At 39.0% G+C, this 25,012-nt stretch overlaps 1 protein-coding gene across 3 annotated transcripts in view; it reads right to left on the bottom strand.

The window, feature by feature from the left end:
- The window catches only part of HCLS1 (hematopoietic cell-specific Lyn substrate 1), a 48,687-nt gene extending 24,706 nt beyond the window's left edge, over nt 1-23,981 (bottom strand). For 2 of the 3 annotated variants that reach the window (XR_009502923.1, XM_059921027.1), the window contains exons 1-8: nt 22,855-23,082; nt 20,349-20,432; nt 19,705-19,778; nt 13,229-13,358; nt 11,157-11,267; nt 8,519-8,573; nt 1,488-1,598; nt 768-823 (exon numbers count right to left, since the gene is read on the bottom strand). Coding sequence is in view for 1 of the 3 variants with exons in the window: in XM_059921027.1 (XP_059777010.1) it covers nt 768-823; nt 1,488-1,598; nt 8,519-8,573; nt 11,157-11,267; nt 13,229-13,358; nt 19,705-19,778; nt 20,349-20,432 (621 nt within the window). In the remaining 2 variants the exon portion in view is untranslated. Of the gene's footprint in view, nt 1-767; nt 824-1,487; nt 1,599-8,518; nt 8,574-11,156; nt 11,268-13,228; nt 13,359-19,704; nt 19,779-20,348; nt 20,433-22,854; nt 23,083-23,941 lie in introns of those variants that run through there. The other variant, XR_009502924.1, reaches the window with a different exon arrangement.
- Nucleotides 23,982-25,012: the final 1,031 nt, after the last annotated feature.

Raw genomic sequence — 25,012 nt, 5'->3', positions numbered from 1 at the left:
GAGGGGGAAGGGAGTGGTAATAATCCAGAAGGCAGTATCGGTGATTGGGTCACTATAGGAGGTCTCCCTAACCTTTTGATGCTCTATAGTTAGACAGGGTATTCAAATAGTGTTGTTTTGTGGCAGAGGGAGGGGTAAAGAAGTTCTAGACTGGTGGGATTAGCTCTCCTTTTAAAAAGCTCAGTGTTCCTGGAATCTCACATCTCTAAGTCCAGTTGCCTGGAATGCAGGAGGGTCTCAGGCCAGTACATGAAGAGGTGTAGGGGAAGACTGAATGGAGTGGGAAGAAATTATTGATTGAGTTAATCAATGCCAAGCAATCAATGAAATTTCGAATACCTTTCCCTGGAGTTTTTCTGTTTCTCTGTCTCTCTCTGCCTCCCTTCACTCTCCTTAGTTAAAGCTCAGGCTTCTGGGACTTCCCTGGTGGTCCAGTGGGTCAGACTCCATGCTCCCAATGCAGGGGGCCCAGGTTTCGATCCCTGGTTGGGGAACTAGATCCTGCACGCATGCCGCAACTAAGAGTCCGCGTGCCACAACTAAGACCCGGCACGGCCAAAATAAATAAATATTAAAAAAAAAAAAAAAGCTCAGGCTTCAGAAGACATGCCCCTTAGATGCTGAGGGCAGTCAATGGGGAGAGCAGGACACCAAGAGGACAGTGCAGGGCACCTAGCTTTGCCCATCCTTTTTCCAGCTTTGCCTCTCACTCTTCTCCATGTACTTCAGGGAACCATTCTCAAGACACTGGTGTTCTGGTGCTTTACCTTATCCACTCGGTCCTTTTGGATGCCATACTGACCACCAAAGCCCTTGGTATAATCTGCAGGATGGAAAGATCTGAGAGTCATAAGAGGAGTTAAAATGCTAGAAATGTATGGGAAGAGGGAGTAGGAGCAGTGAGAAGGAAGACCAGAAGACAGGAATGAGGAAAAGAGAAAGATCAATGAGAAAGTGTGAAAATCAGAGGATAGAGAGAGGCATGGGTGGGAAAAGACGAAAAAGGATGGGGAGAAAAACACTTGAGAGAGAATGGAGGGATGAGAGATGGGAAGAGAGAAACAAAAAGAAAGAAGTGACAGAAAAGGGGAAAATATAAGGGAAGAAACAGGAAAAATTGAAGAGCGCCCCCCAGCCATCCCCTATGTGTCCCAGGGAAGAAGGCCTTCTCTCTGTGAAGCAGAGGGGCCTCTAAGACTTACAGCCAAATCACCCTCTTGCCATCACCCGGCCTGTCCGTCTTCATCCCTTTCTCAGTGACCCCTTCTCTTTGGTCACCCTCCTCTGTCCTGCTCCTTAGCTTGCTGTTTTCCCCTCCACCCCTGTTGGTCTCCTCCCACCTACCCCCATATACGTACACTTACTCTTCATCCCACCACTTTCTGCATACCTGCCCCTCATATTCTGGGTCCTCCATGTCAGCCTTCAGGGACAGAAGGAGGGCTCCATGTACCCTGTGACCTCCTTCCTCTCCAATCCCAACTTACCTCTTTGGGATTCGTGTTTCTCTGTCTCTCCCTTGTAGTCATATCCCAGAGCTGCCTTGTCCCGTTTGTCCTCCTCTATCCCATAACGGCCACCGAAGCCACGAGAGTAATCTATGGTGGAAGGAGCAGTCGTGAGAGCTCACTCTCAGCCCATGGGGAAGTGCTGTGGGAGAGAGGAGTCAGGAGGGATGGGTGCAGGGTGATAGCGGCCCAGGAAGAGAGCGGGGCTTGAATACTGGGAAATGAAAGAGAAATGTTGTTCTAAGCAACTTTTGTAAGCTTTAAACAATGTTCACTCTTTTCCTCTCCTCCCTTACTTCCATTCCAAGATGAGAAGATCATTTGAGTTTTCTCTCTTCTTCAAGGAAGGAGAAAGTATAGAGAATGTAAGGAGAGACTTCCAGAAAAAAAGAGAGATGCATATGAAATATATGCCTTTCCTTAATCCTATATAAACACTTAGCAACGTCAGAAAGATAGAGCAATCTCTCTTTTTTTTTTTTTTAAATAGTGAATCTCAAAAGAAAAGAAGAAAAAAATTCCCAGCTCCAGAAACAAACAGATGAATCAAAACAGTTGATATGATGGTAATTATGAGCTGACATAGAAAACCCAAGCTGTTTTAAGTCCCAAATTTAGTGCCTAGGGATTAGGATCTAGGGTCTGGGGTTCTACTTTCTATAAGAACAGGTGGCTGGAGAGCAGGAAGTAAGGTTCTGCCCACTCCTATAAAAGAATTCTAGAAAAAGTCTACTCACCTGTCCAGGGAAATAGTGAGAGGAATTGTAGGTTTTTTTAGCATTTGGAGAAGGAAATTTTACCTATGGGACTTGGAAACTCCAAGCCTACACCTGAAGGTGTGGGATACAAATACCCAGTTTCATACTACTTATATTATACAGAAATTCTAAGCTGAGAAATTAATTGAATACTGATGTAGGAAAATATATACCACAGAAGGATGGCATGAATATGAGACAAAATGGACCCCAAGACAAAATGCATTATAAAAGATAAGAGAGACATAACTCAATGATAAGAGTGCAATTTGTCATTCATCAGGAATACATATACTGATATAAACCTATTATCAGAATCAAAACTCATGAAGCAAAGCAGAAAGAGAAATAGACAAATCTATGATCATAGTTGAAAATTTTAACACTCTTTTCTCATTATTTAATAGAAAATTTAGACAAAAAGAATCTAAAATTATAGAAGGCCCAAACAACATTATCAAGACCTAAGTGACATTTACAGAATATTGCACCCCCAAACTGCATAATACACATTTTTTTCCATGCACATATAACATTCACCAAGATAGACCACATGCTTGTCCTTATAAAAAGTTTCAATACATTTCAAAAGATTGGAATATGAGATAACATATCCTCTGATCACAATAGAATTAAATTAGAAGTTAATAACAATAAAATTAGAAAATTTCCCCAGTACCTGAAAAATAAGCAACACACTTCTAAATAACTCATGGGTCAGAGAAGAAATGAAAAGGAAAATTAGAAAATGTTTTGAACTGAATGAAAATTAAAATACGCATGACATTGTGGAATGTAGCAAAAACAGTGTTTAGAGGGAAATATATAGTTTTAAGAGCCCATACAGTAAACAAAGGTTTAAAATCAATTATCTAAGTTTCTACCTTAAGAAGCTACAGAAAGAACAAACTAAACCCACATTAAAATGAAAGAAAAAATAATGAAGATAAGAGCAGAATTCAATAAAATTTTAAAAACAAGTAAACAATAGAGAAAATGAGCAAAGCCAAAAGATACTTCTTTGAAATTAATAAAAAATAATACTGATGAATCTCTAGCAAAAATAATTAAAAAGAGAAAAAACACAAATTAACAATATCAGAAGTGAAAGTGAACATATCACTACAGATCTTACAGAGGTTAAAAAGAAAATAAGGGAATACTATAAATGAAGTTATGCCAATATATTTGAAAATATAGATAAAAATGGAAAAATTCCTTGAAAAGCACACTATACCATAACTGACTTAAGAAAAAATCAGAAGACTGAATAGACCTGTATCTATTTAAGAAATTGAATTCATAATAGAAAACAAAAATCATAAAGAAAACATGATCTATTACTATTAAAACCCCTAGAACTCAGACAGAAATAAAGGCAAAGTTTCTCTGATGGGAAACTTCTCAACCCAGGGCACATAAAACTCTCATAAAACAAATATCCCTTTCCCCCCACTGAAATAAATTTGCAAACAAAAATTACAAACCATCAAAAAAATAAATAACCATGAGGGAAAACAGATTAACTGAACAGAAGAATTAGCACCCCCAAGAACTGCAAATAATATAACAATGTGAAAGAAATTATAAAATGAATACTTTAAAAATAATTAAAGAGTTAAAGAAGGGTGAAAAACATAGTGAAAGCAATAGGGCATTATGGAAAAGGAATCAGCAGATTTTCAATAGAATCAAAGGGAACTTTCACAAATGAAAATACATGAAATAAAGTTAAAAAATTTAGTGGACAGCTTAAATGATAATTAAATACAGCTGAAGGGAGAGTTAGAGAACTTAACATAGATCCAAGGGAATTACCCAGAATACAACACAGGGAGATGAAGAGATGGAGATAGAGAAGAGAAATTAAGAGACATCAAGAACACAACTTATCAAACATTTTTGGATGCAGTGAAAGCAGTGCATAAGGAAAAGCAATGCAAATATTAGAAAAGAAAAAAGACCTAAAATCAACAATTTAAGTGTCCACCTTAGGAAACTGGAAAAAGAAGAACAAATTTAATCCAAAGTAAGCAGAAAAAAGAAATAAGAATTGAAGCAAAAAAAATCAATGGAATTAAAAACAAGAAGCCTATAGAGAAAATCAAGGAAACCTAAAGCTGATTCTTTGAAAAGATCAATAAAATAGATAAGCCTCTAGTCAGGCTAACAAAGAAAAAAAGAGAGAACATAAATTATTATAATATCAGAAATGAAAGAGGCTACATTTCAACAGATTCCAAGGAAATTAAAAGGATAATAAAATAATACTATGAACAACTTTATGCCCACAAATTTGATGACCTAGATGAAATGGACCAGTTCCTTGAAAGACACAACTGCCAAAACTTACACAAAAAGAAACAGATGACCTGAAAGGCCTATATCTACTAAAGAAATTGAATCAATAATTAATAATCTTCCAAAACAGGAAGCACCAGGCCCATATGGGTTCACTGGTGAATTCCTCCAAATATTTAAGGGAGAAATTTTACCAGTCCTCTGCACACTCTTTCAGAGGATAAAACACAGGGAATACTTCACAACTGTTCTATAAAGTCAGCATTACTCTAATACCCAAACCAGACAAAGACATTACAATAAAAGAAAACTAGAGACCAGTATTTCTCATGAACACAGATTCAAAAATCCTCCACAAAATATTAACAAATCAAATCCAACAATGTATAAAAATAATTATCTACCATGACCAAGTGGGATTTATCCTAAGTATGCAATGCTGGTTCAACATTTGAAAATAAATTAGCATAATCCATCACATCAACAAGAAAAAAAGAAAAATCACATGATCATATCAATAGATGCAGAAAAAGCATTTGACAAAATCCAACACAATTCACAATAAAAATTCTCAGTAAACTAGAAATAGAGGGGAAATTTCTCAACTTGATAAAGACTATCCACAAAAACTCTACAGCCAGTATCATACTTAATGGTGATAAAGTTAAAGCCTTCCCACCCACTAAGATCAGGTACAAGGCAACTATGGCCTGTCTCATCACTCCTTTTCAACATTGTACTTGAAGTCTTTGCTAATGCAATAATGCAAGAAAAGAAGAAGTATGTAGACTAGAAAAGAAGATACACAACTGTCTTGGTTCACAGATGACATGACTGTCTATGTAGAAAATCCAAAAGAATTGACAGACTCCTGAAACTAATAAGCAATTATGGCAAGGTTGCAGGATACAAGGTTAATATACAACAGTCAATTGCTTTCCTATATACAAGCAACAAATAAGTGGATTTTGAAATTAAAAGCACAATATCATTTACATTACTACCCCAACAAAGAAATGCTTAGGTATTAACTTAAAATATGTATAAGATCTATATGAGGAAAACTATGAAATTCTGATGAACAAAATCAAAGAAAACTAAGTGAATGGAGAGATATTCCACGTTCATGGATAGGAAGACTCAATGTTGTCAAGATGTCAGTTCTTCCCAACTTGATCCATAGACTCAGTGCAACCCCAATCAAAACCCCAGCAAGTTATTTTTTGGATCAACAGTTTCTAAAGTTTATATGAAGAAGCAAAAGACCCAGAATAGCCAACACAATATTGAAGGAGAACAAAGTTAGAAGACTGACACTACCAGACTTTAAGACTTACTATGAAGCTAAAGTAATGAAGACAGTGTGGTAGAGGTGAAAAAATAGACAAATAAATCAGTGGAACAGAACAGAGAGCCCAGAAATAGACCTCCATAATTATAGTTAACTGATGCTTGCCAAAGGAGCAAAGGTAACACGATGAAGAGAAGATAGTCTTTTCAACAAATGGTGCTGGAACAAGTGGACATCCACAGATTAAAAAAACAATGAATCTAGACACATGCATTACAAAAATTCTCTTTTCACAAAAATTAAATCAAAATGGATCATAGACCTAAATGTAAAATGCAAAACTATAAAACTCCTAGAAGATAATATAGGAGAAAACCTAGATGACCTTTGGTATGGTGATGCCTTTTTAGATATAACACCAAAGACACAACACATGACAGAAATAATTGATAAGCTGGATTTCACTAAAATTTTAAAAACTTTTGCTCTGTGAAAGACAATGTCAAGCAAATGAGAAGACAAGCCTTACACTGGGAGAAAGTCTTTGCAAAAGGCACATGTCATAAAGGACTGTTACCCTAAATATACAAAGAATTCTTAAAACTCAACAATAAGAAAACAAGCAACCCAACTTTTTAAATAGGCCAAATATATTAATAGATGCCTTGCCAAAGAAGATATACAGATAGCAAATAAGCATATGAAAAGATGCTCTACATCATATATCATCAGGGAAATGCAAATTAAAACAATAATATAACACTACACACCAATTAGAATGGCCAAAATCCAGACTACTCACAACACCAAATGCTGGTGAGGATGTGGAGCAACAGGAACTGTCATACATTGTTGGTGGGAATGCAAAATGGTGCAGCCACTTTGAGTGACAGTTTGGCAGTTTCTTACAAAACTTAACATACTCTTACCACAGGATCCAGCAATTGCACTCCTTGGTATTTACCCAAAGGAGTTGAAAATGTAGGTCCACACAAAAACCTGCACACAGATGTTTATAGCAGCTTTATTCATAATCGCCCAAACTTGGAAGCAACCACACTATGTTCTTCAGTAGGTGAGCGGATAAATAAACTGGGGTACATCAAGACAAAGGAATAATATTCAGCAAAAAGAAATGAGTTATCAAGCTATGAAAAGACATAGAGGAAACTTAAATGCATATTACTAAGTGAAAGAAGCCAATCTGGAAAGGCTACATGGTATATGATTCCAACCATATAATATCTTGTAAAACGCAAAACTATAGAGACAATGGACTTTGGCTGACTTTGATGTGTTAGTGTAGAATCATCCTTGGTAAAAAAAAAAAAGAAAAAAGAAAAAAATATATATACACACACACACACCATTCTGGTCAGTGATGTTGATAATGGGGGAGGCTATGCATGTATGGGTGCAGGACTGTACCTTCCTCTCAATTTTGTCATAAATCTAAAAAGCTCTGAAAACATAAAGTCTTTTTTAAAAGAGAGAGAGAGATGGAGAAGAGAATAAAAAGTTCTAATACATTACATCTGAGTTCCAGAAGAAAGAATAAAAGAGAAGAGAGGAGAGACACTATCTAAAGAGAAAATGCCCGAGAACTTTTCATATTGAAAGTTAATTCTCAGGTTGAAGAGGAGCAATAAGTCTCATGTAGAATAATAAAAATAGATCCAACACCTAGGTATAGCCTGATGATATTTCAGGATATCAGAGACAAAAAGAAAAATTTTCATGAGACAAAACAAAAACAGAGAGACAAGACATGTTATGTACAAAGGAATGATGATTAGACTAACCCAAGAGAAATGCCAGAGATGATGGAATAGTATCTTCAACATGATGAAGGGAAAATAACAATGAAGAATGGAGCAAACTAAATTTTTTTTTTCAGACAAAGCCTGGGAGTTCTCTCATAGACTCTCACTGAAAGAATTACCAAAGGATATCTCTAGCAAGAAGATGGAATAGTATCTTCAACATGATGAAGGGAAAATAACAATGAAGAATGGAGCAAACTAAATTTTTTTTTCAGACAAAGCCTGGGAGTTCTCTCATAGACTCTCACTGAAAGAATTACCAAAGGATATCTCTAGCAAGAAGGAATAGAAGAAGCAAGGAGGAAACAATGAAATATTATAAACAATGATGAGCTAGTAAACTGGTAAATATGTTGGTCAATTTAAATAAGCCTTCACCTAGTAATAATAATGAATAATTTTTGTAGGGTTTAAAAACAAACACATGTAATCGATATACTAAACAATTGTTCAGTTGGTACAAAGACTGTAGAATGTAGAAGAAATGTAATTAAATTATTCTTCATTTCCTGTGTTACTCAGGAAGAAAGAGTGATTAATTTTAAACTTAAGCCGCAGATGCACATTAAAACTTAGGAATAACTTCCTAAAATAAAGGAGTATAATATCCTATTTTTGATCCATTAGAGGGGAAATGGGACTAAAGAAAACTTGATCAAGCTCATAGAAAGCAATATAGGAGAAAAAAAGAAGCAAGTACATGCTTGGATTTAAAAATAAAATAAAATAGCAGGGAGCTGGGCCATGGAACTAAAGGGTGTCGATGATGGCTGCTGGGAGTTGAGGTCTGAGCAGTCTGGCAGTCAGGTTGCTAAGGCTGAAGTGCAGGGTCCTTGCCTTTCTGAGATGTGTGTTTTTCCACTTCTCCTTTGTAATCAAAGCCAACAGCTGACTACAGAGAAAAGGAGAGAGAATCGATTAGAGTCAGAGATGAACATTTTCTCCCTCTCTCGCTTACCCTTACACCTATAGCTCAGCCCAGGGGTTAGTTATAGGGGCTCAGAGCTGCGTATGGGGGTTCAATGTAGAAACAGACAGTACCCTGACAGGCTGGTATAAAGGCAGTGTGCTACAAACCAATGACCATGGGCCCTGGACACAGATAGCTCTAGATCCAAACCCCAACCCCACCTTTCCTATTTGTAGTTGTGTAACTTTAGGTATGTCCTTTAATATTACTGAGCCGCAGCCTCTATTTTTTGTTTTGTTTTTCTTTTGGCCACACGGAGGCATGTGGGATCTTAATTTCCTGACCAGGGATGGAACCCGTGCCCCCGCTGCAGTGGAAGTGCAGAGTCTTAACCACTGGACCGCCAGGGAAGTCCCCCTTGGGCCCTTTAAATATGAAATGAAAATAGGTATACCTGCCTTATTAACCTCAACTGTAAAATGATTCCAACTTATTTGGCATATTGTGAGGACTATATGGGGCCAGATACATAAAGTGTGGGCACTCAGTAAATCAGTGTTTTTCTTCCTAAGTCTCATGAAACTAAAATGAGATAATAGCTAGAAAACTGCCTTGTAAACTATAAAGCAGCACTGTGCACATGCAAGAGATATCATCCTATACTGACTGATTATACTGTGCCTCTTCTCTTTCTTTACACAACAGTGGAAACCCAGAGATGTAGATTTTGGTGGGATGAGAGGCAACCAGGAGAATCTGGATGCTAGCTGCTTTGGGACTGGATATGTTGGCAAATATCTAACCTAGCTATGTCCCCATATGGCTCAGTAATAGGTCCCTAAGCAAGTCTAGATTTTGCATTTTAAAAGTTATTAGTATGGGACTTCCCTGGTGGTGCAGTGGTTAAGAATCCGCCTGCCAATGCAGGGGACACAGGTTCGAGCCCTGGTCCGGGAAGATCCCACATGCTGCGGAGCAACTAAGCCCGTGGGCCACAACTACTGAGGCTGTGCTCTAGAGCCCAAGAGCCACAACTACTGAGCCCTCGTGCCACAGCTACTGAAGCCCATGCGCCTAGAGCCCATGCTCTGCAACAAGAGAAGCCACTGCAATGAGAAGCCCGCGCACCACAACAAAGAGTAGGCCCCGCTCGCCGCAACTAGAGAAAGCCCATGCGCAGCAATGAAGACCCAACGCAGCCAAAAATAAATAAATTTATAAAATAAAAAGTTATTAGTATGTATTGTTTCTTGATTTACAAGACACACTGATTGTTAAAGTGATTCGGTTTGTGGCTGGTGAGGCAGGAGTTGAAAGAAAGAACAGTGAAAGATTAGGCAAAGGCAGGAGGGGAGCCAAGAAGGAAGAGAAACTTCACCCTGATTAGAGAACATTACATGCTCCATATTCCATTACTGCTTTTAAAAATTATCCTCTGTGCTTTTCCTTTACCTTACAGTATGTTTTGAACTTTTCTGGTTTTTTTACCCCTACAATTCAAATAACACTCTAACACTTAGCTTTAAGGATTCAGGCCCACTTATTAACAACTGCAGGTTAAACAAACAAACAAACAAACAAAATCTCAGCTAGCTGTGAAGGAGATGTCCCCTCTGTGCTGCTGCCAGGCAGGGACACTACTCTGCCCCATAAAGAATGAGCTCAGAGAATCCAATCTACTAAGGTGTGAAAATGAGAACATGAATGAGTTATCAGTCGTACTCCCCGGACCACTCTATCATCTGTAATCATGCTGTCCTTTTTCTCTTTCTCTCTTTAAAACTATCACTACTTTTTTGTACAAAGGAGTCTTTAAAACACCTGGACTTCAAGGAGTTAGTACTAAGTCCTATGAAAAGTAACCTTCACCTTCTAAAAACATTGTAACCTTAATTAGTTGTTTTACTTGATAATTTGCTACCATTGTAGTAATATTTCAGCTGATATGTCTGTTTTCCTGAAAGGCATAAATATTTATAAGGCTTTCATATTAGACCAAAGGAGGAGCTTTGGAATTTCCTCTTCTCTCTTCATGCGTACAGGTATGATAAAACCAATGGCTTAACATAGCACAGGGAGATCAGCTCGGTGTTTTGTGACCACCCAGAGGGGTGGGTAGGGAGGGTGGGAGGGAGATGCAAGAGGGAGGGGATATGGGGATATATGTATACGTATAGCTGATTCACTTTGTTATAAAGCAGAAACTAACACATCATTGTAAAGCAATTATACCCCAATAAAGATGTTTAAAAAATAAACAAATAAATAAATTAATTAAATAAAATGCAGGGGGGGAAAAAAAAAACAAAGGCTTAGGGATTCCTTATTCAGAGTTTGAGAGTCTTTGTCTCTTTTAAATGAACACCTTTCAGGTCAGCATGTGGCCTCCAACAGCGGCACCAAAGAACTTGCTGAGGGAGGTGTGGGAGCCATCCTCATGATGGACCCTCCTTGAGGCCACTGCCCCATCTTTCCACAGGAGAAGCATAGACCTACATTCAAGGTGATTGTTGGTAGTCCCACATGATCTGAGTTGGGTGGCACAGGGAGAGAGTTGTCACTTACCTTGTCTGCCCTGTCCTTCTCAACTCCGTATTTGCCCCCAAAGCCTCTGGCAGCATCAGTCTGAGAAGACTGCTTCTCCACCTCAGCAACATACTCATGGCCCACAGCACTCTGAGAAAAATCAAGGTCAGAATGAGTGAGAAGATAAAAATGACCATGAAAATATAAAATGATCAGAGATAGGATGGGATGTAAGAATACAAGAAATTCCATTCTAGGTCACACTGATAATCTCTGACAGAGTGCCGAGGAATGTGTGATGGGAGAGCAAGATGACTTTTTCTGGAACCTTGCACATCCTGACTCTTCTTTAATACCACTAGGAGCCCATCATTTAGGAAACTCCCATAGGATGGGTTGGGAACCAGAAGGATAGAGACTACATAGACAGGGCAGTGTTTAAACCACTGCTTAAAAAGAGGGTGAAACAAGGGCTTTGTGCATCAAAATAGAAATGAGGGTAGTTACTGGGGAGACACCTAAGGGGACTGACTAGATGCCATAGCCCAGATTGAATATTTAACACAGCCAGGTGCTTTTGTTCTGGATCTTTGTTCCTACACAACCATCAAAGTTCAGAAGTGCAGCCTGAGCCCTGATATTAACAGTGATTGACTCCTTATACCAAAGGGGGCTGGTAGACAACACCGTGAGTAGTCCAAGATGGCATATAATTTAACTGTTTTTTATTCCCCTCCACTTTTTTCACCATCTACCATTTTCTACTTGGTTTTGAAAGGTATGTCTCTTTTAATATTTGGATATGGATGCTTTAATAATCTTGGAATTGAATAATACTTCAAACCAAATAGTGATACCTTGCAGAGTCTCAACTAAGAAGAAATTAGAAAGTTTCTTCTTCCTCCTGTATTTCCGATTCCATGCTGGGATAAATATTAATACAGAGATTGATGTGAAGCACTGCCCTATATGAGCTCCTGGGAGCTCATTTTGCAGTGTTTTTGGGTCTGTGTAGGTCAACTTTGTTTGCTGAATTCCAGAATGAATGACTGCTTATCTATTTTACTCTTTCCTAGGAATTCTGTGAGAGAATACAATGCCTACTTTGCACTTTACACAATGACAAAAGGGTGAACTAACAGCTTTCATTAAATTGCTTTTTCTCCTTGGAGATTAAATTTTTTTTCTTATAGGAATATATCTCTATCTTTTTTTAAAATAAATTTATTTATTATTTATTTATTTATTTTTGGCTGCATTGGGTCTTTGTTGCTGCGTGCGGGCTTTTTCTAGTTGTGTCAAGTGGGGGCTACTCTTTGTTGTGGTGCACGGGCTTCTCATTGCAGTGGCTTCTCTTGCTGCAGAGCATGGGCTCTAGGTGCGCAGGCTTCAGTAGTTGTGGCATGCAGGCTCAGTAGTTGTGGCCCATGGGCTTAGTTGCTCCTCAGCATGTGGGATCTTCCCCGACCAGGATCGAACCCGTGTCCCCTGCATTGGCAGACGGATTCTTAACCACTGCACCACCAGGGAAGTCCTATATCTTTATCTTTGAGGTTAGGAAAGTCAATGGAAAAATACGATTCAACATACAGGCTTTCTTTTTATCATACTTTCATAGTATCTAATGGATAAAGGAAAAATAATAATATATTTGAGGACATCTAATAGATAAAGTCACATAAATATTTTTCACATCTATGTGCAAATCATATTAAGTGATGTATAAAATATGTACAAAAAGAACACTAAATATACAGTAAAGAAAACAGTAAGAGAAGTTGCAGCAGAGATATAATACACATCCATTTAAAAGCAGTAAATGATTTTAAAACATATTTTCCCCTTCTCTATGTGTGTGTCCTTAGTCTAGGAGTTACAGTGTGGCTGGGTCTACACTAGGCCAGCCCTTCTAAATTCTTGGCTCCCATTTTCCATCATCTATATTTTATGTGTTGAAATCAGGGGAAAAATGACACAAATAATATGTGGACATTCTCTATTAAAACCCAAATGAATATTTTACTTTTGAATAAGTTTTAAACCATAAAACCAACAAATGAATCAATTCATTTATTTACTTTTTTAAAGCAAATATCCCCCTTTCAACTCACCTTGTCCATTCGGTCTCTTTCCACCCCAAACCGACCTCCGTAGCCGTGGGATGCTTTGGGCCCTGATTCCATCTCCTTCTTCTTGAGAACATTATGCTCCTCTGACACTTTGTTCCTCAGCTGGTGAATGCTGGAAGTAACCACATCACAGAGACTCATCTAGCACAGAGATGTCAACGAACCCTCCTTCACAGAAAAATTGAAATCTTGCAGTGTGTTCTGTTCATTTTTAGCAATAGCCCCCAAAGTATACCTGTGTTGGGTCTGGGAGTAGGAGGTTAGTGTGGTCTGCATATATAGCCTGATATAAACTCTCCATAAGCCAATAGTATTTCTTCTAGTCTGTTATTTTGCTCACTAAATAACCTTCTGATATTTAGTCTCATGTTCCTAAATATTAGAGGACAGTGTTACCTATATTCTAGCAACCGAAAAGTTATTTTCCTCTCTGAATGGATTTGTTGTTTAACAATTCGGTACTCTACCTCAAGAAGCACAAAGATATTAATCATATACCCTTTACCCACACATTCTAGTCCTAGAAGTCTACCCCAAGGAAATAGTTTTAAATATGGCAAAGCTTAATGTCTAATGATATTCACTGAAACATTGTATTTAATAGCAAGAACCAAGAAACAATTTATATGGAAAAGATGGGGAATAGTTAAGTAAATTGCAATATTACTTTTCAATGGCACATGAGGAAGTCATTAAAAACGATGATTATGAAAAATGCAGCATTGGGAAATTTATCTATACATTAAGTATTTTGTGTCTCTTCTTGTCAAAAATGAATGCCCTTCACACTGCCCCTATATCTAATTCCTGAGAGAACTAAAAACTAAAAAAGGGGCTCACTAATAAAATTCACTCTCATCACTAATTGTTGCAAAACTTTAAGGCTCAAATAACCTTGATTTGGGACACTTCTGTCCTTAAGAGAACGTAACACCAAAAGGAGGCATTCTCTTTCTTACTTCACTTTCATCTCTACCATGTGGGTAGAGAATACCTCTGTGTATTTGTTTTGGCTGAAGATAAGAAGTGACAGCTCAGCACCAGAACCAACACCAGCACCAATAAGTGACAATCAGGACTGATACTTGGACACATATAAGGACCACCGGGGATTCTGAGAAACATTTGGGCAAGAGAACCCTAAATAAAAAATTTGACTTCCTGCAGCAAGAAATGGAGGTTTAGGAAACTGAGATAGTGATGTTCCTGGGACTTCACTAGCTCAGAAAAACCAGATATATTGGTTACAGGTAGAATGGCCATCTCACAGCCGAAAGTCTCCTCTTTCATGGAAGAATAGATCCATCTTGTGGCCTTGTAGTATAAGCCCAACAGAGGTCTTTTTTAAAAGCCTTCTCAGCTTTAGTCAAAGTTAATTTTAGAAAACTGGCTTTGAGCCAGATGAAATTAAGCTAACAGCTGGAAGAACCCTCTGTTCCTGTGCCTGCTCTAAACCCTTTGGCAGCAGTGAAGGCAGAGATCCTGTGTTGCTAGTTCGACAGCCTCAACACTTTAGAACTGTCAGTGTCAGAAAAGTTATTGGTTCCAAGAACAGGTAAATGACCAATATTTCCCAACCAAAGTGTTCAGATGAAGAATGAAGAAAATGGGACTAAACATTACTTTCAAATGGGAAAAATTAGCAAAGTTTTAATAAATCCAATTACTGTTACATGGATCATAACTGTATTATAGTTGAAACAAGTTTTTAAAAGGGATTAGAAAATGAGATTCAGGAATATTCACCTAATAGATAACAATGAGGTTAGTCAGAGAATCATGACAATAGATAATATAATTTGAATGAAAATGTTGGGGCCAACGAAGACCAACTTCTTACCAAATTCTTCAGAATATAGCTGAAGCCACTATAAATGTGTTAGTTATATTATTCCTTTATTAAATAAATATTAAACTTTTTTGAGTGTGAGGCACCATTAGGCTCTGACAATACAAAGATAATTAATGTATGAAAATAGTGATCAGGTGGAAATATAGAAAGGAAAAAAAATTGTAATTCAATGTCCTAATTGGCATACCTAAGAAACTTTTAACACATTAACTCTCAGATGCCTATTTTAAGGCTTAAAATACCTTGGAATTGATGAAGCAATACAGTTTATAGAAACCAAGTGACACCCAGGACCTCAAAGATGAGCTAAGAGAAGGAACAGATTTTTTTGTTTTTATTACAAAAGTAAAAGCACAAAAGTGAGTGACAGACTGTAAGATTTTATTCACAGACAGTATGATCATAGTTGTAGAAAATCCTAAGGAATCTACATAAATGTGCTACTAGAACGATTAGGTATATTTAGCAAGGTACCAGGAGACAAGATCACTATTAAAAGCAATTTTATTTCTACATACTAGTCACAGACATTTGGAAATTTAAAGTTAAAAATAAATACCACTTACCATCACATGAAATAACACAAAATATTTTAGCATAACTTATTAATAAAATATGTGCAAAAATAAAATAAAATATGTGCAAGATGTGACCACTGAAAAACATTTCTGAAAAAATTAAAGAAGACCTAAATAAATGGAGACATATCCCATGTTCATGGATTGGAAAACTCAAGATTATTAAGATGTGAGTTCTCTCTAAAATGATCTATAGATTCCGTGCAATCCCATTCAAAACACCAACAGGCATTTTTGCAGGAATTGACTAGCTAATTCTAAAATGTATGTGGAAATGTAAAGTCCTAGGATAGTAAAAAGTGTTTTTTTTTTCAAAGGAGAGCAAAGGAGAAGGACTACCTGATTTCATGACTGCAATAAAAAATGCAGTACAATAAAGCTACAACAACCAGTGCAGTATGGTGTGGGTCAGAGCAGACATATAAATCAATAAAATAGTCTAGAAATAGACCCTCATGTACATGGTCAAAGATGCCAGGTAAGTCAGTGGGGAAAGATTAGTCTTTTAACGATGTTGGAATAATGAGATATCCTTATGGAAATAAAATGAACCTCAATCTTTGCCTCACACTGTACGCAAAAGCAAATTTGAAATAGATCATAGACTTAAATGTAAAAGCTAAAACTATAAATCTTTTAGGACAAAACATAGGAAAAATCTTCACAGTTTGAGGTAGGCAAAAGTTTCTTAGACACATAAAGCACTAACCATAAAAAATTTTGATAAATTAGACTTCATCAGAATTAATATCTTCTGATCTTCAATAGAAGCCATTAATAAAATGAAAAGGCAAGTTACAGTCTGGAAGGAAATATTTGTAAAACACATATGTCACAAAAGACTTTTATCCAGAATATATAAAGAACTCTTAAAACTCAATAAGAATACAAAGACCCCACTTTAAAAGTGGGGAAGAGATTTGAATAGACACTTCAAAATGAAGATAAATAAAGATGTATGAATCGCACAAGAAAAGATGCTCAATAAAATTAGGCAGCAGAAAAATACAAATTGAAATCCCCACACACTTACAAAAATAGTTAAAATTAAAAATATTAACAATAACAAGTATAGACAAAGATGTGGAGCAATTGAAACCCATACATTATTTGTAGGAGTGAAAAAATGTTTCTTTCAGAAAACAGTTTACTCGTCTCTTGAAAAGTTAAAACACACTTTTTATATGATTCAGGAATTCTACTACTTTTAGGTATTTCCCAAGAGAAGTAAAAATATATGTTAACAAAAAGATTTGGATCAAAATGTTCATGACAGCTTTATTTGTAATAGTCCCAAATTGTCAACGACCCAAATGTCCATCAACAGGCTAATAAACCAAACTCTGGTTTATCTGTACAACACAAAATTACTTGACATTAAAAAGGAACAAAAGACTGATATACACAAGACCATGAATAGATCTCAAAAATATTATGCTTAGTGAAAGGAGACAGACACAAAAGAATACCTTCTATATTATTCCACGTACATGAAATTCTAGGATAGGCAAAACTAATCTGTAGTGACAAGAAGCAGATCAGTGTTTACATCCAGCCAGGGGTGGGGGTGGGGGTATATCGACTGTAAAGAGGCACATGGGCAAGCGAGCAAAAGTGGGGAGAAGAAGATGGAGAAAATGCAAGAGCCCTTGAAAACCTGGCAGCTCCTGGAAACACTAGGCTGCTTGGAGCCGCCTGGCCCAGGACTTCTCTACACAATAGATGAAGGATGGATAGGATCATTTGAACTATTCACCAAATTACCAAACCATTCCCCAAACTAAATATATTTCAGGCAGACTTAAAAAAGAAAGATCATGGTGTGGGGGATGGTAGTGAGATTAATGAGAACCACAATCACTTCCTTTTCCTGCTTTGAGTCATCTGAGCTCTGCAGCTACTGTTCTCCCGTTCAACTTCCCCTCCTTTCCAAGGACTTTAGTGATTCCCATCTGACCTTAAAGGTTGTCCTAGCCCACACTAGCCAGAAAGAATCCCAGAGTATTGGAGGCTTACTACTGGAAGGTCCTCTAGAGGTCTTTTTGATCCCAGTGGTAAGACTGGGAATCAGAGAGGGAAGTGACCTGTCCAGGATCACCTGGTTAGTTACTAGCAGAGACTGAGCTTTTATACCTCAGTAGCCTGGGTAAACGGGAGGGCAGTGGGTTTTTGTGTAAATGTCTCCACCATTTATTCTATCAGATATAGATTCAGTTAGGCTAATAAGGAAACACCCAGGGTCACCACATTTTACAACTCCAGGGGTCACCAGTCAGAGTAATATATACACTGGACTGTGTAACACAACAGTTCAGGTAAACGCCACTTAGGAAGAAGGAAGATCTCCATCTGTTTACATGTTTATTTTTAGGTTTTTAGGAAGAAAATCTGATTCAACTAATCTATATTAACAGGAAAGAGAAATAGCATTATTGAGCTGCTAAGTGGTGCTAAGTACTGCACTAGATTTTGCTATATGCTAGTTCACTGAATTCTAACCATACACCTGCCAGGTAGCTATTATTATCCCCATTTGATAAATAAATAAGCTGAGTTTCAGAGAGGCTGTATGTCTAACTCACACTGCTATTAATGGTAGAGCTGTGAATTGAATCTGAATCTATCTGATATCCAAACTCCAGCTCTTTCCGTAAGATCATGGCAGGGATTTAGGAGTCTTCTTTAAAATGTCCTACTCCTACTCTGCATAAGACAGGCACTGGGAGGGGAAAGGTACAAGGAGAGTTTGTATGCTTATCTTAACAGTTCTCAGGATACTAGGACTGAGCGGCCTTTTCTCAGAAAAGGAAAGACGTCTTAATTTGGGTGGCATTGATGAGCCTGCAGAGGAGCATCAGAGAAGCTTCCTGCATGACCCAATTCCATGTTTTTGCTTTCCAACTGCTTCCAGAATTGCCTACTTTCTTTAAATATGATATTCATTACAGTTACTTGAAATAAGTCATTTATGTCTGATTAAACAACACTGCGGAGTACTGAATATTATCAAATTGTATAAACATGTGCCAGGTTTTCATAGTATGTTGCTTGTGCCATGTGATAATCCACTGACACTTTTTAAAATCTAGAAGAAAATGAGGTAAAAACACTGCTGTTTGTGGGGGAGGGGAGTTAAAATGGAGCTTAAAAAGATTAATTTTGCCAATTTATTTACTTTTTAATTTTGCTCCTGTTATACTGTTTATTGCGTCTATTGGACATTCTGACACTATCCAAAGCAAACAGCCCTGGTTAGATGATCCCAAATAATCCGTGGATTATTAAAGAAGAGAGAATCTCTCAATCCTAATACACAATATATCCCACAGAAACCCCTGGATTTGTCTGTGAGTAACTTCCTTTTCTGTTATGGTATCAGAGTTTATTGTTTGTTTTGCTTTTTTTTTTCTGGTAAAATACTGGGTTATAATCTTTAAGATCCCTATACATCAACAGGTTTTCCAAGTGTCATATTTCTTCATATTACCATTCATGGCTTCCTACTTCTATTAAGTAGCCAAACACAAATTTTTATTTTAAAAGTCAATTAGACTAGGTATGGGACCTGATATTGTCCTCGTTTTACAGCATTTATTCTGAGTTCTTTACCTTGACATTCTACTGAATCCTCCTTGGCCCATCAGAAGTCACCCTACAATCCAGACACACATTTATATTTATGTGAATAGATAGATAGTAAATGATACAAGCTCAGCACTTCCCTCTCTGAATTCCTCATGCCTTACTGACAGAAGAGAAACAGTTAAAATAATAGACACAGTTGGGGAAATATCAGAGTGGTTAGAAATAAAAGACAGATAATAGGGTTGGGGGAATAAGAGGAGAGACATGAAACAAATACACAATGACACCCAAAGGGACACATGAGGACAGACTGAAGGAAAAGCAAAGACACACAGACAGGAATTTCCCTCTTTCCTTCCCCCCTCACCTTCTCCTGAGTCTCCAAGTTTTCCTTGGGCTCTTCCCATACCTCTTTCCCTCCTCCCAGTCCTTTTGGTACTTACTTGATGTGCTCTGTGCGTCCAGAGCCCTCGATGGTCTTGGCTCCCCACCGTTGTTCCTTCTCAGAGATGTCATTCTACAAAAGACAACACTCAGCAATAAGTGATGGCAAGAAATGTGCCAGGCTGAGAGAGGCCACACAGCTGACACACATGCCCCCCACGTCCCCTGCATCAGCTGCTTCCGGCACTCACAGACTTTACTCAGACTCCTCTCTGTGCTTATCCCACCCAGGCCCCCATGTTAAAATTAAGCTGGTGAGCTCTGAAACCTCCCTTTCTACTCTGCATCCCTCAAACTTTCTTCTTTAGGTCTCCTACAACTTCCAAATTCCCCCAAATTATACATGTCCAGATCAAATCCTGGCTCACAGGCCAAAGGACACCCAGTTAACCTGTTCCCTCAGCATAGCCTGCCATAGTCTGTCAATCACAATGTCAAACTCCTCCGCACCTGTCTCCTTCCATCCTCAGCACAGGCTATCATGCAGGCCCCACTCATGACAGCAAACTGTCCTGCCAGGCAGTCCCACCATGAGGGCTATCCCAGTCCCAGACTTTTTCTAAGCCCCCTCAAGGGTTACAGAGTGGCCCACATGCCTGCCCACTGCCCTTCATTGTCCAAGAAAAGCTATTTCCACACTCACCACAAAGTCAGGGTCTGTGTCCCAATCATCACCCTGGGTCTCCACGGAAACAGATACATCATGACCTACTACAGACTTCCACATCTGAGGGTGACAGAAAATGGGAATGATTAGGTGAAAAAATCAAGAAGAGGGAAAACAAGAATGCTGAAGTCAATGATATAGCAGCCAAAGTTTCATGCTATTTTTTTCTTAGAAGAAAATAGAATCTGAGGCAAAGCAGATGGAAGTTTTAGGAAAGCACTTTTTCTCAGTTAGAGGAAGGGGGATGTGGATTTATTTAAGACAAACTAATGTGGCCTGGGCTCATTAGTCTGGACAGAAGTCATCATGAGTGTAGGTAATACTAAATAACCCGGGTGTCAAAACTGCTGAGATCCTTCACTTGTGTCAAGAGGCCAGCCAGCTAGTGGCTTGAAGAGGTAATCAATGAGGGATGTTAGAACACCCCTGGAATTACAGCATCATTTCACTCAGGTATCTACATATAACTTCTTTCACAGTTCTTGAGATATATATTTGTCCAGCTCTTGATAATGTGAACATCTACACTCCTCTCTACAACCTGCTAAACACCATTGAGAATTTTTCCAACCTCCACTCTGAGACTGGCCACTGCACAGCTGTGTGTCAGTAGGGGCACTCAGCTGAAATTCCTCAACTGAACAAGGCATGGGGAAGCATTATTTGCTGAGAATAATTCATTTATTGTTCAATTTTTAAAAACAGTTTAGTTATACTTTGAAAGTAGATAGCTGGTTCAAAAAAGAGCATGCAATAAGTCCCTTGTTTTGAACATTAAGAATTATTTGACTTTTATTAACTAAATAAATGTTAAAGAAATATTTAGAGAACACCGCTTTGAGGGGGTGCCAAGCTGTTATTCCGCTAGGGCATCCCCAGTGTTTCTGCTGCCCTGCCGGCCCTGCACGAGGAGCTGCACAGGTGCTCTGCGTCTGTGGGATCCTGGATCTTGGTGTGGAGAGGAAACAACAGACAATGCTCATCTCTTCTGGTGCTGAGACTTCTTGACCCCGGTACCACTTGCTGGCTGGCAACTCCCTGCCCACCCTTCCCTGCTCAGACTCCTTCCCCACACTCTTTACTGTCTTTTAAACGAGCCCTTCTTACAACCACTCCTAAGACGCTCCAGTCTCTCCAGAGAGGTGCTCAGACTCTCCAATTCTCCTTTCCACTTGAAAACTCCACCCTTCTCCAGCTCTTTGAAAAACCCCTTGGAAACCAGTCCAAGGGAAATCTGGGGGGTAGATTGGTTAACAAGATGCAAAGAGGACACTGGGGAAGTACGGACCGAGTCAGATGGACTGTGGGATGAGTCACTGCCAAGAGCAGCTCTGCCTTCCCCTGTGGGGCAACAGTAATGCAAGGGGGGCACGTAGATAAGACCTACGGTCCTGGCTCCTGGGCTGCTCCGCAACAAAAGGAGTTCACACAGAAAACTGGAAAAGAGAAGTTTCTGAAATATTCGTGAGCAATAAGGAAGCAGTGAGGACCGATGGTCCTGTCCTCTTTCTTGCTGTTCCTCCCAGGTCTCAGCTTGACTCTCCCATAAGCCTGCCATCCTCATGTATTTTTGAAACAGAGGGAAGGGTTTCTGACACAGAGACAATTTAGTATGCTTGAGCTACTGGCCGGAAATAGGGAAGCCAAGAGGTACTATATAGAGGTGGGAGACCAGAGAATAAGTCGGTGAGGCCTGGTGGCCAGCATATCAGGCACAATCGAGGGCCTCTTCTTGAGGCTGCCTGAGTAAAGTACACGGACAGAGAGTCAGACTACCCAGCTCTGTGGGAATATGGGTTAGGGAGTCAAAGTAGAGAGGGTATGTACTTATTTGCCAGGTACCAGGTTAGGCAATTTACAAATATTAACTTAAATAATTTGGTAAATCACTGAACATCTCTGATACTGTTTTTCCCAATGGAAAATAAATGGAGAGGTTAACCTTGCTAATTCATCAAGTCCCCTCCATTTCTAACATTCTGGGATCCTGTGACCCTACAATCAGAGAAACTAGCCCTAATCGAACCGCCATACCTTCATCTGGCACTTGGTTCTCAGCACTGGTGTACGCTAGCTACTACTACTTCCTGATCTGTTGCAATGTCTCCTGTGGGTTTTGTCTCTCTGCTAGACCATAAGCTCTCCAGGGACAGAGACTGTCTCATCTCCAGTGGTCCTCCTCCCAGCTCAGTGCCTAGGACCATCGGGCCTTAGAGAGGATTGTAGATTGTCGGCAGAAACCAGGGGTCCTGGATGGCTGCTGGATCGCATTCCCTGGGCTCCAGCGTCTCCCTGCTGTTTCCATCCCCAGATGCTTGTTATCCACAACCCCTCACACCCAGGCCGGCCTTCTGGCCATGAAAGGTTAGCAGCTTACTAGCAGGGACTTTACTTCTCAGCGAGGACGAAAAGCCAGGCAGAGTCCTCTCACTTCAACTCCTGTCCTGTGCTCCCCAACTTTCCCACTGCCCAGAGTACCCACCTTCAACCGTGCAAGCGTTTGCTCTAAGCTCTCGGCTCCTCAAGTAGACACTCGGCTCCTCTCTAGCTGCTGCCACTTCAGAGCAAGAAACTCTGAGCTGCTGCTTCAGTTCCGTATTCAGGTTTTCTGTCATTTCCTGCTACCCTGTCTTCACAGCTACTTCCTGAAGTTTGAGTCAGTTCCTTCTGCTGAGGCATTGAAATAAATAAGGATTAAATGCTCTGTGCTTACTCTTTTGCAAGGCTTTGAGGGTTCCAGAGGTCATAAGAAAGTGCTGCTCTTACTCTCAGAGTCTATAATCTGGTCAGGGGAGCAAAACATTCAACTAGAAAACACATAGAAGAATTCTGTACAACAGCATTTGTGTCCTAAAGAGGTGGACAACTGTATCTGTTTATATTGAAGAAATTTAGAGAATTTGGTATGGGCTGAAGGAATCAAGAAAGGTTTAATGGAAAAAATGATTTTTATGTGATTTTGAAAGATAACATTTAAAAAGAAAGTCACTTCCACATTACGCACAGTACTAAAAACTGGGGTTTGCATACAGTAGATGTTCAAATAAACATTGATCAATCAAATGATGGAAGGGCATAACTCATAGGGGAAAGGCAAGACATGGAGGGAGGAAAGTTCAGAGATTGTTTAGGGGGCAGTGAGGAGTGTGAGCTAATTCAGAAAGATTTGGTCCCAGGTAGTAGGAAGAAGTCTGAAAAAACTAGGTGGTACCAGATGATGGAAGGTCTCTGTGGTATTCTGTATTACTGTTCTGTAAGATTTGCTGCCCCTCCCTTCCCTCTTGAAGTCAGACTTGCTCAGGTGACTTTGTTTTGACCAGTGAAATGTAAGAAGTGAAACATCAAGTGAGACTTGAAGTGAGACTTCAAGACCAGCGCAAGCTTTGCTATGCTCCTTTGTCCGCTGCTTACCAAGTGTGAATGAAAAAAATGTTGCCTGTCATTATCAGTAAATAAAGGATGCTGCAGCTATCAAGCCACGGGTGATGCCTGAGGGGACTCAGGATGGGAAAGAACAGGACACTGGCCCTAGATAGCTAAGGTGCATATCAATGAGCCCAGACTCTTACCTCTTCCCATACACAGAAAATTCATCAACTTGAGATATCTGTTTTTCTTTCATTAACAGTAATCTTTTGAAGTTCCGACTATCTGGTCTTTGCAAAAACTCCTATATATCCTGGCTCCTCCCGTATCTCTTCAGAGCAGTCCCTCAGAGCATCTGAGAGGCTGCATCCCGGGTTTAAGTCCTCAGTTTTGTCTGCCAAATAAAACATAATTCTCAACTTTTAGGTTGTGCATTTTTTTCGCAGTAGACACAAGGCAACCTGCAACTCTCCAGAGTGGCTCCTCTGGCAGCCTAGGTCCCTGAGTGAGAGGGTCCCCAACTAAGAATGACAATACAAGTAGAGCTCCATCCATTGTGTGAGGGACTTGGGAGTCTTTGACTAAAAAATAATCCTAAAAAATAATTGCTGTTTTAGCTACTGAGAATTTGGGGGTGTTTGTTACTCTATCTGACCAAGCCTCTCCTAATCTTGATTGACATGGAGTTCTGACCTGATTTGCTCAGTTGTGCGCTCCCCAGTGGATTCAAAGAGATAATGGATGAAATTTGTCCAAGATACAGAGGAGGGGATTTCTGCATTAGGAACGTAAGACTTTAGTCACTTCCAAATCTAAGGATTCTATGCTTAGCATGGAGATCAACTGATTATTTCTCCTACTTCATAACCTATTTATTATGGCAGCACCAAAATTATTTTAAGGAAGAGTAAATTTGTAGAAGGAAAAAAAAATCTTTTAGAACATTTTGAGTCCTAATTTTGGGTCAAAAATAGAAATGATCAGACCAGATATTGTGATACACCATCCAGATACAGCTGTTTAGAGAAATCATAGAATTTAATCATAGATGACGAGAAAGCCCATCATGGATAACAAGATGTGGTACATATATACAATGGAATACTACTCAGCCATAAAAAAGAATGAAGTAATGCCACTTGCAGCAACATGGATGGACCTAGAGATTATCATACTAAGTGAAGTAAGTGAGAAAGAGAAAGCCAAATACCATATGATATCACTTATATGTGGAATCTAAAATATGACACAAATGAACTTATCTACGAAACAGA

This window comes from Balaenoptera ricei, chromosome 4 (assembly GCF_028023285.1).
Source record: "Balaenoptera ricei isolate mBalRic1 chromosome 4, mBalRic1.hap2, whole genome shotgun sequence".
Lineage (NCBI taxonomy): Eukaryota > Metazoa > Chordata > Mammalia > Artiodactyla > Balaenopteridae > Balaenoptera > Balaenoptera ricei.
The sequence above is the reverse complement of the archived record's forward strand: the minus strand, read 5'-3'. Positions and strand labels throughout refer to the sequence as shown.